The 16,768-nt window shown below is 49.5% G+C and overlaps 1 protein-coding gene across 1 annotated transcript in view; it reads right to left on the bottom strand.

The window, feature by feature from the left end:
- The window catches only part of LTBP2 (latent transforming growth factor beta binding protein 2), a 148,136-nt gene extending 143,277 nt beyond the window's left edge, over positions 1-4,859 (bottom strand). The window contains 1 exon segment of the mRNA XM_006884680.1: positions 4,275-4,859. Coding sequence (XP_006884742.1) covers positions 4,275-4,750 — 476 coding nt within the window. The 5' untranslated portion in view covers positions 4,751-4,859.
- Positions 4,860-16,768: the final 11,909 nt, after the last annotated feature.

Raw genomic sequence — 16,768 nt, 5'->3', positions numbered from 1 at the left:
TTTTTTAAAAAGTCTCCATCTGAGGCTCCCCAACATTTGCCAATGTCTCTTTTCAATATAGAGAGAATAACCCACAGGGTTGAGCTTCCTAAAGTAAGTGTCAGATTAGAATTTAAGAACATTTTATCTTGCTTTCATCTTTCCTTCAATTATCTTCTGTTTATGGCAAGTGCTACCATTTTTTACTTATGATTGTGATAAAAAGTTTCCTTTTAACACAGATTTATTTATGTAAGAAAAAATTTAGCCAGCCACTATTTGTAATATTTTTTAAATGTTAAGTCATGGCTCTGAGCTCCAAGTACTGCTAGATTAGGCAGAAGGAACTCCAGTGGCCTAGAGGGTAAGAAGTTGAGCTGCCAACTCAAAAATAAATGGTTCAAATCCACCAGGTACTCTGTGGGAGAAAGATGGGAAATCTTTTCTCATGTGATTTACAGTCTCTTAAAACCTGCTGAAATGAGTCAGTTCAAACAAAAGTGCAACAAGTTTGAGTTTGAAGAAAAAATGCTAAGTCATCCTAAACATCAAAAAAACAGGAGAATAGATAAACTTTGGTACATCCAAACAATAGAATAATACACAGCAGCTAAAATTAATAAATTAGAGCTGATTACATGAACATGGTTTCATCTCAAAAGTCTAATGAAAAAAAACTTGAAGGGGGATAATAATAAAGCACAGCACTACTTATCTAAGCTTAAAATATGCAAGCTCAATATTGTGTATCTTTATATGCACATGCATTTGTGGTAATGTATGAAAACATGCATGGGAATGAGAAGTAAATTCAGCACAGTAGTTAACTCTGGGGAGAGAGGTTGGAAAAATTTATAAAGGAAACCTCAATGAAAAGTTTGGAGCAATATACAAAAAATAAGAATTCATAAATCTGTCAAAGACCTTTCAAAAGTGTTTAAAAGCAATATATGATTAGGTATTATTAGCATGACAGGAGTCCAGAATGAAGGCTGCATAATGGAGTGGACTTTGGGGGAGGGATTGTATAACAATGAAAGAATTTTTCTTTTACTTTTCAAAGAGTGAATTGGGTGGAGAGGGGTGGGTAGGGAGAAAAATGCAACAATGAATGAATGGAAATTCAAAGTCTCTGTAAACGTTCATTAAAATTTTTAAAAATAAATAAATAAAAGAAGATTACTAATGAGGGGGGAAAGTGGTAAATAGGAAGGATGTCAGTTTAAAGACTATCCCTTTACGCACTGAGGTGTGCTTGATCCAAGCCATGGTCCTTCCAATTACTTCTTAGGTATCTGAAAGTTGGACAATGAATAAAGATGACAGAAAAGCCAATCCTTTGAGTTGTGGCATTGGAGAATACCGAATACCCTATGAACTGCCAAAAGAACAAACAAATATGTCTTGGAGAAAGTGCAATCAGGTTGCTCCTTGGAGGCACCGATGTTGAAGCTTTGTCTCGCATACTTTGGGCCCATTGTTAGGAAGAGCCAGTCCTTAGAAAAGGACATCAGGCTTGGAAAAGTCGAGGGTCAGTAAAAGGGAAGAAGACGCTCAAGAAGATGTATTGTCACAGTGACTGTAACAATGGGCTCAAGTATATTAGAGGAGATGAGGTTGACACAGGACCGGGCAGGGCACAGATCCGTTGTTGATAGGGTCGATGTGAGCCATACTCGACTTGATGACACATAACAACAACAAAGCTGCTGTGTTATATTCTTCCCAGGAGCTCTCTGTCTGCTTGTAAAATGTCATAACACAAAATATTTAAAAGTAGAGAAAACACAATCCTGAATTGAAAGAAAAATATTAATAAAACTGGAGCAACAAGGTAGAGATGTGATCGTGATGTGCTGTGAGGCTGGTCCAAGAACCACTGGTGTTGGGAAGAAGCTGGCTTAATTCGTCCAATCAATTTCATGAGTACAAGAATTCTCTCTACTCTGCTCACTGTTATATCCCAGACACTAGGCATAATGCCTATCACATGCTAATAAATCTTTCCTGTGTTCAACAAAGCCCTACTCTTGTAAGTGCCATGAACACAGGAGCTGTCTCTTAGTCAGTGTTACATCCCCCGTTCTAGTACGGTGCCTGGCATATAGGAGGCCTTTCATGTGTATTTTTATTTGTTCAATAAAGAAAGAATTCCCAGTAGTTGTACTGCAGTTCCAAGATTCACCACTAGGTGACACTTGTTCCTTGGCCCTGAGGTGACCACTAGGCAATTGGCAAGCGTGATCGATCTGGCTAGAAGTCATTGGACCTGGGTAGCCAATAAAGATTATCACGTGGCCCCGCCCCTTCTTTCATGGTATGTATGGACTGTCAAGAACTCACCCTTTACCAAAGTTGAAGATTTGGAGAAGGGGCCAAGACCTGCACACAATTTGATATGTGCCCCTGTGTTTAGCAGGTACCTGGTCCTCACACACCTATGCACTTTCATCAGCCTTATAAAGGTGATGGTCTGCTTTGCTCATCACCACTTCATTTCTCAATTTCTAAACAGCCCAGCCTCCACTCTCTCACTTTCTCTTCACTCCCTCTCACTGCCTAAATGCCCAGAGTACAGGTCTTCCATGATCTAGCCCAGCCTCCCCCTCCAGCCTCAGCTCTCCGGGTTCCTCTCAACTTGAGATGCAGTCCTGTCCATGTGCCAAGGTCAGCAATGACACATCCACGTCCTTGGGCAGCGCTGCACCTGTATGTCACCTTTGCCTTTACATTCAACTTCTACAACCTTTCCTTTCCCCATGCTTCACCTCACGATGCCTACAAGCCCTAGGGGCTTTCTCTGAGCACCACAGCTGCTTCTACATTTCATATGAAGCTTTCAGTACTAAACAGTTCATCCTCCAGTATGTATCTATTCATTTCTCTATCTCAATTTTAAGTATCTGTTCTTCCAGCAAAAGCAGTGCCTTTCATTCTGGGCTCTTATCCCATACGCCACACTCTGCACACACGCTGTTAGGAAGCATACATTCACGTGCACAGGTCAGGAAAAGAAAAAAATCAGAAATGTAGCAGATGTTTCATAAATACGTGTTGAGTGATCCAATGAGTAAGAGACTCAGCAGTGGGTCTACTCTATATTGCTTCAAGCTGACTTTTCTGTACCTTCCAAGCGCAGCAGGGAGTTCATTCATCCATTCAACAGATCATTTATAAGCACCAGCCCTCTGCAAGTGCCATTCTAGGCTCTAGGAACCCTGCAACATAACATTAGTGTGGTCTGGGGAGTGATAAATGCTCCAAAGACACAAATTAGGGGAAAGCGGTGGTGCAGGGTGGTTACAGAAGGCCTCTGATCAGAGAGCTGAATGAAGCAAGAGAGTGAACAGGGCTGAAATAGGGAAGGGTTTATCAGGGGAAAAAAGCCTAGCGCAAAGGCCATGAGGCTTACTTGACCCACCTGGTGAGTTACAGCCTCCTTTGTGCTGAACACACTGACTAAACAGAAATGGTAAACTGGGGGCAGGTCAACACCAATGACAACCGTCCGCTGGAGATACCTCTCATACTAACAAGCTTTCAGCCCAGGAGCCTCGATGATGCGGAAAGGTTGCTGGGGACCCCTCTACACCTTGAGGCCACAGGTGGTACCCAACAGAGGCATAGTAATTGAGCTGTGGGGAAGTGTTTGACTAGCACAGACATCTAGATAGGCAGCCACATGCACAGATCACTCTGCCACAGAGACTTTGAAAGTAGGCTCCTTGCCCAGAGCCCCTAAACCCGTGCCTGCTCCCTTCCTCACGCCCCTGGCCATCCCCCGCCGACCTGCGCCCGGCCCACACGCCAGCGCGCGCCTGCGCCGCTGCCAGCCCCCTTCCTGAGATGCGTCTGCCTCCTGGTCCAGCAGACCCGACACCTTCCACCCGGAGGGAGCCTGCACGATCGCGCCTACTTTTCTAGCTCCCGGATTCCAGTGGGCCCTGCTTCTGCCTCGCAGCTCACCCGGTGCCCCACCCACTCCCGCTCGAATCCCGGCTGCGCGGAGAATGCGAGGTGCGCGCGCCCCAGGCAGAGGTGCCTTGAGAGATTATTCACGTCCGGGCTCCGCGCGCGAGCTAGTTCGAAAGAGTGGGGAAGGCGGAGGCGGTCACAGCTCAAATCCGCGATTCGAGCCCTGGGCTGGAACTCGGTGCCCGACCCCGGCAGTACTGAGGCCAGGAGGACGCAGGGCACGGCCCCACCCCCTTTCCTCTCCCCTGCACACCCCTCCATGAGTGTGCGCACACAGCTCCAGCCTTCGCTCCTCCCATGCACCCCTCTCCAGTGCTCACCCCGTGAGCCGCCCTCGAGGCGGGGTTGGGGGCGCAGCCCCGGGCCGCTGCGGGGTCCGAGAACGCGGTAGAGCGGGGGCGGCCCGGGGCCGGGTTGCCGACTGCTGCTGGCCCGGGGGTCTACTTCTCCGCGGCTGCGCAGGTGACTGGACTCGGCGCGGCCTCCCCGCCTCTGCCTCGCCGGCCTTCCTGGGGCTCCCCCAGCTCGGCTGGGCGCGTTCGGCGGGCAGCAAGCCCGGAACCGCTGCGTCCTGGTCCCGGAACAGACTGTACACCTTCGCCGCAGCCGCTCCGGGGTGGCTGCCCCCGGGGCGCCTCAGCCGATCCGCGTCTCTGCCGGCCAGCTCGTATCTCCCCGCGGGGTCCCTCTGGGCACGACCCATGCCCACAAAGAGGACCAGGAGGAGCGACAACAAGCCCCTCCAGGAGTTCTGCGGGACGAACCCCGGGTAGCAGGCGGCGGGCGGTGGCCTCATGGCGCTGGGGGCTGCGGGGGAGCCGTGCGCGCGGGGAGCCTCGCGGGGACTTGGAGTTGGCGGCTCTAGTTGACCGCGGGCTGCGCTCAGGACTCTGCCAGACGGCCCGCTTTCGCCTCGTCTAGAGGGCCCCCAAAATAAGCCGTCTGGGGCCAGGTTGTCCCCCAGAGAGGGCAGGGAGGCGTGTGCAGTGGGGTCTGCGCGCCCTGCGCTTCGCGTCCGCGCTTCGTCTGCAGCTGAGCGCGCACGGCCGCCGCACCTTCGCTTCTCCTTCCTTGTCACTACGAAGGGAATCGGACGGTTTTATTTTTGGAAACCTCCGCTGCTTTTTCGTCTCTTTTATCCACACCATGCCCCCTCCTCGGAGGGACAGCTCAGCCCCCTCATTACGGGAGAGGGAGAGAGGAATTCCAGCAACACCCACTTTGGCACCGGGAAGCGAGCAGGCGGCGAGGGGGATTAACCCCTGAGGAGCTGGGGGTGGCGCAGGGCTGACCCGAGGGCTGCTAAGGGACATGGAGGCTGCCGCGCCACCTTTGTCCTGCCCTGAGCGAACTCCACTTTCCAGCCTGTTCTGGGTTTATGTCCTGCTTCAACCTCAGGAACGAACTTTCGGTGGCTTGGCCAAGACTGTAGCCTCGAAGGTTCGAAGGAATCCTTAAGGTAATGAGTATGTGCGAAAGAAGCAGGCTCCAGGCCCCCTCGGTTCCCTGGCCCAGCCGCTGGGGGGCGCCCGTCCCCGGGGACGAGGTTGCCGGCCGACTGCCTGCGCTGGCAACGCCAGGGGGCTCGTCCTCCTCGGGGCCGCGGGTCGAGGGAGCGCTGGAAGGTCGCCGGGGCGCGCGCGCGCCCTCTAGTGGACTTGGCCGTGTCCTTGGCCATGGTGCTGTTGGAGCGAACAGAAACCGGCCAGCTGCCCGGATAGCGTGTGAGCTGGAAGCTTCCAAGTGGCCTTGTCTCGGCCCCAAAGCCCGTTCATGCTAGACCCTGCAACTCCTTCCCTCCTTGAATCTAATCACCGTTCTGTGGCGAGCGGGATTGGAGAGGTTGTAAATCTCACAGGGGATTATCCGTCTTTCTCCCGCGGAGCTCACTGGTGGATTTGAACTGCCAAAGAGCCGCCTCCTTTTGAGTTAGCGTCGCAGCTCTCTACACCAGAGCTCCCCATCCTCACTGCTTTTTTTTTTTTTTTTTTTTGGCGGGGGGTGTGTGCGCCTCAAGGTCGGTGGTGATACTAAAAGGTAGAAAGAGGTGCCCTCTTTTCACAGAAGCATAGATAAGAAAAGAAGCCTGGAAGAAAGTCACTTCTGCGAGACAGCATGTGCCAAAGAGGGCAATGAAATTGTGGCCTCCTGCCTCTGGCTCAGAACTCTGTCCTGGACTCAGCCACCCAGCCCCTCATTCCCTGGGGAGTTTTCCAAGGAAGCTTCCATGAAGCTCGGAGCTGGTGATCAATCCCAGAAACCACCCATCTGCTACCATTGCAAGTGGGTTCTTACTCATGATGCCTTCCCAAAGGGTAAGGCTGTGGATGTGAGTGGGAGCTGACTGTGCCTTTTATTTCTCCTGTAGAGAGAGAGGCTGGTGGATTCAAACTGGGGAGCTTTGAATTAGTAGCTCAAGACGGCAACTGTTGAGTTACCACAGGTCTCCTTTCCAGGCTACAAGACAAGTGTGTGTTCACCTCTTTTTATGTTGGCAGTGAAGAGTGAGGGGCTAAAAGCCATCCAGCTGAGTGGTCCAACCAACAACCATGGCTTCCTGCTCAGAAGCCTAAACGTCTGGGCAAACATGGCTGCACCATTATGATAGTATGATAGTCTGTTGTTAGATGTCACTGAGCTCGTAGCACCCCAGTGAAGATAGATCTGAGCCTCGCCCTGTCCTGCACCATCCTCCCCAACTCAGAAATGCTCGGCCCATTGTTCAAGTCGTTGTGTCTGTCCATTAGAGGGTCTTCCTCTTTCTCTGGCACTCCACCTTTCCCAGCATGTGTCTTTTCCCAAGAATTAGCCCTGACAACATGTCCAAAGTAAATAAGAAAAAGTTTCATCTTTCTTGCCTTTAAGAAGCACTCTGGTTGCATTTTCTCCAATAAAGATTTGTTTGTTCTTTTTAACAATACATGGGTATTCAGTACTTTCTCCAACACCACAATTAAAAAGCCTCAATTCTTCTTCTGCCATCCTTATTCATTGTCCAACTTTCAGATGCATTGGAAATAATTAAAAATACCCTGGCTTGGATCAGGCAAACCTTAGTCTTTAAATTTGTGTTCTTTAGTATTTTCAGTGTCTTTTGATCTCTTGACTGCTGCTATCACGGGGTGTTGATCGTGGATCCAAGTACAATGAAGTCCTTAACAAAATCTATCTTTTCTCCTTTGATCATGAGGTTGCCTGTGGGGCCAGTGATGAGGATTTTTATTTTCTTGATGCTGAGATATAATTCATATTGAAGATGATAGTCGTTGACTTTCTGCAGAAAGTGCTTCAAGTCTTCTTCACTTTCTGCAAGCAAGGCTGTGTAATTTGCATAATACAGGTTGTTGCTACATCTTAGTCAGCAACCTTGATGCCACTTTCTTCTTCATACAGTGCAACTTCTTGAATGATTTGGTCAGCATACCGACTGAACAGTTATAGAGAAAGGATAACCTTGACACATACCTTTCCCGATTTTAAACCACTTCCTAATTCAGGGAGCAAGGTGAAGGAACAAGCAGGAGGGTACCAGTATGCAGCTTCCCACACTAATAAAGACAAGCACAGTCAATACCTAATGTTGGAAGAAAGCCTCAACTCCTGCATAATCATCTCGCTCTTAATTCAAGTACTCATCACACTGCAGCTGTCTTGGCTTTCTCTCTGCTCCTTAACAAACCAGGTTAATGCTGAGAAAACCCTTTTCCAAGACATTCGTGGGACTAGCTGCACATTGCTCCACCCTCTTAGTTCAGCTATCACCTGGAATGACTGCCCGTGACCACTCAGTGTAGACTATCTTCACCCACCACTACCACCAGCAAGCCACCCTCTCCTGTCACCTGGTTCTACTCTCTTCATTGCTCTACTAAGTAGTTGACATTATTTGTTTGCTGTACAACTGGCTTCTCAAGTTGGCTGAACCTGTAGGGAGACAATCAGGAAATGGCCTTATTTTTCTCCACCCATCACTTTTCCATGGTTTTATGATGAATTTCCCTTCCCCACCCTTCATGACATCTCAGACAGAGTCCTTGCTTTTTCCATCCCTTTAAGTCACAAGAACAGTCTCATTTTGGTCATTAAGACTAATATCCAGGCATTAAAATGCCTGGTCTTGTCCAAATCAAAACCTCAACCTCACACCCAATTTAAAATTCCTCTTGACCCTCCATAGATTCCACACCCTCACCCCCCTTGGCTCAGTAACCAGTAGTAGAGCATGGTCTGTTTTTTTTCTGGATGGGAAAAAGATGCTGGAGAGAAAGTAGTCAGTCTTTATGCAGGTGTCACAGGCTGGCAGGTGCGATGTGCTGGCTCTTCCGTGAGTTTATTTGTGGGTTCCTGGGAGGCTCTTTGCAGGATTGCAACCCCTCTACCTTTACCATTGTAATAAAGCACTGTCTGGTCAGCCTCTTAGAGATCCTTGCACCCCCAGGCCTAAACGAGACTTCATCCACATCTATGTCTAAAACCAGTGGTGAGGTGACTGTTACTCTTCCATACAACCCTTCCTTCAAGTCAATTTCCCTGGTCACATGAAGTGCACGCTGTAGATGTAGCTCTTCAGTTCCCAGTAGCAGACTGAAACATAGGTTGGGTTCTCTCCAGAGCTTTCTCACTATGCTTTGGTGTGTACATCCAGGTGGCCTGCACGTTCTAGTAACTCAGCCAGCTTTAGTGCAGGGAGAGTTCTGAGGAGCCTTGCAGGTCTTCCTGATGGGCCCCCCAGATCTCCATGATTAGTTCTCTTGGGGGCTCCCTTTCCATTGTTTGCATTGGAAAACAATCCCCAGAGGGAAATCTTAGCCTCTCCACTAAGACAATAGTTCTTTAGCTTGGTGACTTTCTTCAATCCCTTCCACTTGTAGAATATGGGAATGAGGTTGGACAATTGTTGAACGTGTCTGCTTTTAGTGAAGTGATCACTTCTTTTCATGATGTGAGGCAGCTTCGCCTTTATTGTTCTAATGGAAAATCAGACTGCAGTAAAAGACCTGTTCAACAACCCATGAAATTGTTTTCTAACTATTCAAATCAAAGCAATGGTCCTACCTCTTGCCTGTCTTGCTAGCCACCGTGTCTCCTGAACTTACAAGAGCACTCCTCCACTCTCATAGAAAGCCAAGAAATATGTGTGGAAATGGAGAACTAGATGAATACTAGAATAATCCCATCAAGCGTAGAAGGGTGGTACCATTAATCTCCTCTTGAGAGAGAAAACCTGAGATTCTACGTGATAGTTACTGGCCCTGTTCATCTGCTTGCTGCCTTTAGTTCTAGTGCTAAAGACCTTTCGAGATCTTCTAGAATTTCTAGATTCCTCTGTTTGGGGGATGAGTGCCTCTTGATTCCCAGAATGCTCAGGTCCTGCCCATTTGGGGGGGGATATCACAACTCCACACTTCTCCTTTGCAAATACCTGCCCCAAGCCTCTGGTTCCACTCTGCCTTCCTCGCCCACAACTGCCCAGTTCCTTCAGGAACTCTGCTCTTTGCCCCTTAGTGCTCACCTCAGGTCCTTATGATCTTCTCAAGGCCAGAAACCTTGGCGTCGTCTTCGTCCCTGAGCTATTTTTTCCTCCCATGTGTCCAAGTCATTATTACTGCTCTGTCTCCTCTGTCTGCACTTCTGGAAGTCTGCCGCCCATTCAGCCTCTCACCGCTTGGCCTCAGCCAAAACCCTCACGCAGACACACTTCTCTCACCACCAGGCACCCCTCCCACTCCTGGGTGAGTAAGTGGTCCTTGGAAATCCCCACCATGTTCTCCTGGGAGCCCACAGTCTAGCTAATCTGCTCCAAAGACTGGCATCTCCTACCCCATCCCAGCCCCCCCTTCCATGACTCCCCCTTACTTCTTACTGCCCATCATCACTCCTTTCTCTGGAACTATTGGGACCTGTAGAGGCTGCTCTTTAGAATCTCTAAACCTCTATGTGTGTCTGTGCCAAAATTTATTGAGCCTATTCTGGTCCAAGCACTGTGCAAAGCATGCTACATAAATCAACCCAACCAACATAAACAACAGAGGCATTATGGTGTCCACACTATTAAAAAGGAGAAAATTGAGGTTGGGGAAGATTGCAGGCTGGCCCATGATCACCCTGCCGAAAGTAACAGATACAGGAACCACTTATTGTTTGCCTGCAGAGTCCCAGCTTTTAAGACAGTGCCATCTTGCTTTCAAACTGGGCTTACCAGCTGGTGGCTTCCCCCACAGTGGAAGTGGTCTCTGCCAGCCACACTTGCCACTGCTGCCACCAGAGTGCTGCTTCCCACTGCCCATCCTGTTCTTTCGTACTTCAGTTCCCAGAGACCTGAGGTCAGCATCATTCCCTGCCTCCTCTCTACCCTTCCTCCTCAGTAATGTAAGGTATGAGGTTGGCTGGCTGTTCCCAGCATGGCCCCTGACTCACGATGGGTCACTTCCCCACCCCTAATTCCAGTGAATGATGCTTCTCCTAGGTTTGAAGACAAGAACCACCTCTAGAGAGGCCTGTGGAAAGTCTCAAGGGAGCGATGAAGGGATTCTGGCAGGGAAAGCTTTGCCTGGACACGTGTCCCACCACAGGGGGTGCCTGTCTGCTAGATACCCAGAGCAATCTAATTGCTTTGCCATGTCTTGCTGGAATAATGCTGGTGCCCAGAAGAGCTACCAGAACCTTAACTAATTTGGTAAACAAGGATGGCATTTCTGCTCGCTCTATTAAGACCCAGACTCCCGACAGAATTCCAGGGATGTTTCTTCCTTGGAAATGACTGGACCTCCAGCCCTGAATTCCTCTCCCCAGGAGAGCTTGTTCCTCGGCTTAGAACAAATAGCACATTTCCTGGTTAATCAGTGGGCAGAACAGCTGAAGGAAGGTTGACTGGACCCTAGCCTTCCAGATGGGAACGAGTCATGGGCTCGTATGTGCTTCTCCAGACACTGGACATCTGGTATCCCTGCTCTGTGCGGCCTAAGCCTCCAGTTGGGGAGGTGGTTCTGTACGGAGAGGGCCCAGCACTGTCCTGTGCATGGTCTCCAGGCCCACCAAGGCTGCCTGGACTGACTACTCCATCCCAGACACCACAAGCTGGCATGAGCCCTGCTCTGATCTACCAGTGTCTGTCTCCTCTAGGTGTGCTGGCCAGGTAGGTGATGACCATAGTGTGATGGTCCATGCAGGGTTAGGTGAGCTGGCCTGAGACTGAAGAATGTTCTAGAAATGGCTCCTGCCAACCCCCTGACATGTTTCTGTCTTACATGAACAAAGCTGAGTTCTGAGCTACCCTTTGCTTGTTTCCCCATCTCGAAATGGAGACACTATCACTTTCCGTGCCATTCTCGGGGCAAGTTAGAGAACCAGTCCTGTGAACTATCATGACAGCTCTGGTGGCTTTGTGGTAAGGAGTTGTAATGCCAATCCAAAGGCACACAGTTCAAAGCCACCAGCTGTTCTATGGGGGGGGGGAATATGAACAATCCACTCCCCTATGATTCACTGCCTCTAAAAACTGGCTGAAGGGCCAGCTATGAGCCGGTTCCAACTCGATGGTACATAACAACAACATGGTCTAACATGGGAGGGGATCCATGACTACCACTCTGTCACCAGCTGATGTTTCTCAGGTGATAACAGTGCACCAGGCACTGTGCTAAGTGTCATACAGAGACTTTCTCATTTAACCCTCACAATCTTATGGAAGGTGCACTATTATTTCACCAGGAAGTAGGTGAATGCCCACAGGCTCAGAGAGAGAAAGTGACTTAGCCACAATCACACAACTAGGAAATGGCTGCACTGGGATTCACTCCTGGCTTATCTGGTCCCAGACACAAAACCAGTGCCGGCCTCTGAGGGAGAAGGACCGCCTTGGACTGACTCTCTAGGAACTGGAAGCATTTCTAGTTGATGTGTTGGGAGTCACTGGTGACCACCTAGCATTTCTATTATGAGGTACCCTCCCCCCACACCCCCTGTATCAAGACAGCCTACTTTCCCCCAGCCTGTTCACCACCTATAGGTCCACTCTGGATCAAAGAAATACCACATCATCACGGTGAGCTTCAATGACTCTGATTCCCACCCACCAAGAAGGAAGGACATCAGGCGTATCCTGCATCAAGTCGTTTGCACATTGCTATATAAGGCTTTGTCTCAACACACAGCTTTTCTCTTTGGAGGAAAAAAAAACCCAAGCCAAAGTGACATAAATAGAGCATCCATGAAGTCCTGTGTATGTAACAGGCATTGCAGCGCTCATTTTCCAAACCCAGCAGGGTGAAGCCTCTTTTCAAGGCCACACAGTTAGGAGTCCAGCCAGAATTCAAGTGAAAAATCTAAACAGCTCCGAAGCGTGTTGTTTCCACTGAAGCTCCCGGCCCTCGTTCCAGGATGTCCTGTGGTGTGTAAAACAGGCAGCTCTTCAAAATCCTTCCCTCCATTCCTCTCCTTTCATTTCCAGTCTCTGACACATGGGTGGGCTGATCTGCAGTCTCTGTGTGTTTACCTAGAAGCTCAGACAGTATTTCTGATTCACCTATAAAATTTCGTGCACCCCCTGGCTGCAGTGGAATATTCTAGAATGTCCTGTTGTCTAGGTCTCTCTAAGCAGAGAGTACCTGAGGATCTGGATAGGGGAGCAGCCTCTAAAGATCTCCTTTGATTTTTGTCCCAGTAAGCCTGCAGAGACCTCGCATAGCCAAATGGGGCTGAAAAAGGCTGGTTTAGATGGAGGTGGTTCACATACATTTTAACATTTCAGGAATCCTAGAGACAAATCGCTGTGGGCCAAGGCACTGCGTATACGGCCTCAGGATTCTAGAAAGGCTGTGCAGAAATTTGACAACAAGACGAGCCAGGAGTGACTTCCCTTGGCTTTCATGGGGGACTTCCAACCTGACCCCACTCTGGTTTGCCTACTGTGTCTCAGTGACGTCCTCACAATTCAAGGAATGGGAGGTTGTGGGGACAAAAAAAAGAGGACCAGTGTAGGGTCTTTTCTGTTCCACTCTTCATCGATGTGGCAAAGAAGGGAAATGCCATCTTCTGCCACTGGTACAGAGCCCACCTTTTCTGATATCACATGTTGAGATGGGGACACTCGATGTGAGCACACCTTCTAGGCCCCCCAGCCCTCAGAGACCACCTCAGATTCTGCAGACCCCTGGGAAAGCCCAGGAGCACGAGGTCGAGAAGGAGAGATGAGAGGAGGGATAAGGTGCAGGCGGATCCCACGGGCCCCAGTCAGTCTGCATGACTCATGCCTTGTTTCCGTCCACTCTGGTCTGAGTGCCTTGGCCCGGGAGCCTCCAGGAGGTTGTAACACAGGCTGGCCTCTCGCCCATCAGGGATCAGCAGACAAAAATTAAAGATCTCACTCCTCAGGAACTCACACAGACAGCAGAGGCATGCTCTGTACTCTGCCTCGGCAGACCAGACCTCAGGCCAGCAGGGGCTGCTGGCCAAGGGAGGAAGGGAGTGCGGCTCCAGCTCCTGCCCCTCCTCCCCACCCCCAGTGTCCAGGCTGGCCTGGAGGCCTGGCCACTGGCCACCCTCCTCTCCCTCACCCTTTCCCTCAGGTCCTCACTGGAAGGTGGTGGCAGCCACTAACATCATTCCATTCTCTCCCCCTAACTCTGCGCAGTTCACCTTCTTTCAATCACCAGTTCACTCTGAGCACCTGCTATGTGCCTGACCCAATGACAGGAGCTATGGAGACAAGTAAAAACAGACTCGGGAAAATGCCCATCCCTTCTCTGACAGCACACGTTTTATCAAGTCACCTACCCGCTCAACAGCCTGTAATGGTTCCTGATGAATCTGTGCCTCTGAACTGTGGTGTTAGAGAAGAGCACTGGATATTTTATGACTGAAAAAAGAACGAGCTGATATGTCTTGGAGAACGAGCAGCCAGAGCGCTCTTTGGAGGCAAGGTTGACAAACTTTGTCTCGCATACTTGGAGCATGTGGCTAGGCGGGGCTAGTCCTTAGAGAGACCTCGTGCTTGAAAAGGTGGAAGGTCAGTGAAGGAGAGGAAGACCCTCAACCAGATGGGTTGATGCAGGGACAGCAGCTATAGCCTTCAGTATGTCAGAGATGCTGAGGACCACGCAGGATAGAGCAGGGATCGTATCTGTTGCTCACAGGGTCACTGTGAGTTGTACTTGACAGCACCTAACAATAACAGCTACCATGCAGATCAATGAGCTCTGTTGGCAAAATCTCCATGGACTGTAACCCAAAGGCCACACCTCTCTGCCAGTTCAAATCCACCCGCATCCTTGAGGGAGAAAGAGAGGCAATCTCCTCCTATGCAATTTACAGCTTCCCAAGCCTACTGGAGGGCCAGGTATGACTCAGTTCCAACTCAACAGCAAAGACTTTGTACAAATCAAGCCCAAACCTGCTATGTGGTGTTACACACTTTTGTCTCATAACCTGTCCCTGAATGCTGAAGGTCAATGCAGTCCCATTCTCTGAGAATCTGCTTGTCAAACCCCTACCCCCAGTCCCAGCTCCCTCTCCAACCTCCTTTCACTCCAATGCCTTGATTCACACCCATTTCCTGTACTTGACTTACTCCCACCTGACTTGTAACTCTTATCTCAAAGATTCTCTCTTCCAAGAAGACTTTCCAGCTCCCCGACCTGGAGAGCTCCCTTCCTCCCCTGAGCGCCATAGTTCTCATGCACAGCTCACTCCCCTCTGTATGGTTCAACAGCATCTCATCCTAAAGTGGTGGGAAGAATGAGACTTTTGAGGCTCTAATCCTGGCACAACTGTTTACCCAGCTGTGATGGTGTAGGCCATAGCAGGTTGTGCTGCTAACCAAAACCGACCCTCCAGCTGCTCAAATCTCATTACAAGTCAGAATCAACTCACCGGCAGTGACTTTGGTCCTTGCCGGAAGTTGGTGATGACAACAAATGTGATTTTCTGAGTTTTGGTGTAGCCTTCACTGAGTGATCTAGTCTCTTTGAACCTCAGTCTCTCCAGTCATCAAACAGAAATTATAAAAGATAGATTTCCACTCACAGTACCTAGAAAAAGCAGCTGGATTTATCTTGCCACGTCTGACACTGCCCCAAACTCCAGGCCAAGAGTTATGGGGCCAGAGATGAGCTCCTAATCCTATGACAGCCTCTTCATGTGACTAAGACTTCTGCAGACTGACTTTGGTTGCTGGGCAACTTAGATTATCTTTTGAAAATCTCAAGTAAGAACTAGCCTGATTAAAGCCGAGAACAGGCAAGTCCTTGTCCAATGGAGCGTACAGTCTCACAGGGCTTCATATAAATACAGGACACTACAGCCAGAGAGGGGAAGTGACTTCACTAGGGTCACACTGCTGGTAAGTAACACGGAGAAGGCAAGGGATCAAGTATTTGCACAAGGCTGGGGATTGGGCCAAGGTTTTAGCTACTACAGACTTAATAGAGATGCAGCCCAGAGCCAAATGCTTGAAGACGACCAAGGAGTCACTGTATGCTGTCCTGGTCTGCACTGAACTGCTTTGAGCAAAGAATTTCCTTCTTTCAAACCATTGTTTTGAGCCAATTAGAACTCATGGTACCTCCATAGTTGTGAGAGTACAATTGTGCTCCATGGGGCGTCCAGTGGCTGATGTGTAGAAACAGATCACAGGCCTGTCTTCCCCGTGCCTCTGAGTGGCCTCGAACCTCCTACCTTAAGGTGAGCAGCAGTGCACTTAACCAATTGTGCTGCCCTCCATTCAAGTCTTGAAAAAGCAATGGCATGCCTTTGAGCTGTGTTGCCGGAGAAGAGTACAGGATATCCCACAGAGTGCCAAAAGAACGCTCCTTGGAGGCAGAGATGCCAAAGTTTCGCCTCACACACTTTGGGCAAGTTAGGAGAGGGTAGTTGTTGTTTTTTTTTTTAAAGGACCATTATGCTTGGAAAGGTGGAGGGTCAGCAAGAGAGGAAGACCCTCAAAGAGATAGATTGGCAGTGACTGCTGCAATAGAGGCTCAAGTGTGTCAGCGCTGGTGAGGACGACACAGGACAGGACAGGGTTCAGAGCTGTCATTCACAGGGTCACTATGAGTCATACTCGACTTGAGGGCACCCAACAACAACAAGCACCACTATTCAAACAGTTGCATGAGGTCAAGGGAAGATCATGGGAGGGAGCACAGACTTTGTTCCCATTTCTGCATCCATTTCATCCCTCGCTGGATCTCAGTTTTCTTGCCTGAAAAGAGAAAGCACTTTGCTGGATGAATTTAAAGTTCCCTGTCATCACGAAGCTATTGATTTGAGGAGCAGACAGACAAGGAGAGGGTGTGTTTCCAATAACTGCAGGCACGCAGAAAGAAATGCTGGATGCCACTGCCCTGAGAGAAGAGCCAGTCCAGTCCCTTCCACTGACAGTTGAGAAACTGAGGCCCAGAGAGGGAAAGCTGCTTGTCCAAGGTCACATGCCTGGTTATTGGTAACACTCGCACTTGAACCAGGGTCTACTAACTCCCAGGCCTTTTGACTCTTTCTCTTGCAACTCCCCCAAGAAGTTGGGAACTTTCTATTTGGGCGTCTTGGCCAGCGAAGCCAAGAGGTGCTGTGCGTGTCAGCAACAGGGCCCCGGAGCCTGGGAACAGCTCTGACAGGGAAAGTGTGAGAGCCAGAGCCGCTGGGGGGTGCACTGGAGATAGGCTGTCAGCATCTCTCCTCTTCAAGTTGGCAGGAGGAGACAGAGAAGGGTCCATGAATGATTGAGGGGAAACATTCCCATTTCTGATTGAGTCATTGCTCGCTGAAGGATTCATATCATCTCTCTCTCTCTCTCTCTCTCTCTCTCTCTCTCTCTCTC

Source organism: Elephantulus edwardii, unplaced genomic scaffold (genome assembly GCF_000299155.1).
Source record: "Elephantulus edwardii isolate Elephantulus edwardi_28Jun2011 unplaced genomic scaffold, EleEdw1.0 scaffold00037, whole genome shotgun sequence".
Taxonomy (NCBI): Eukaryota; Metazoa; Chordata; class Mammalia; order Macroscelidea; family Macroscelididae; genus Elephantulus; species Elephantulus edwardii.
This window is presented reverse-complemented; position numbering and strand designations above follow the sequence as displayed.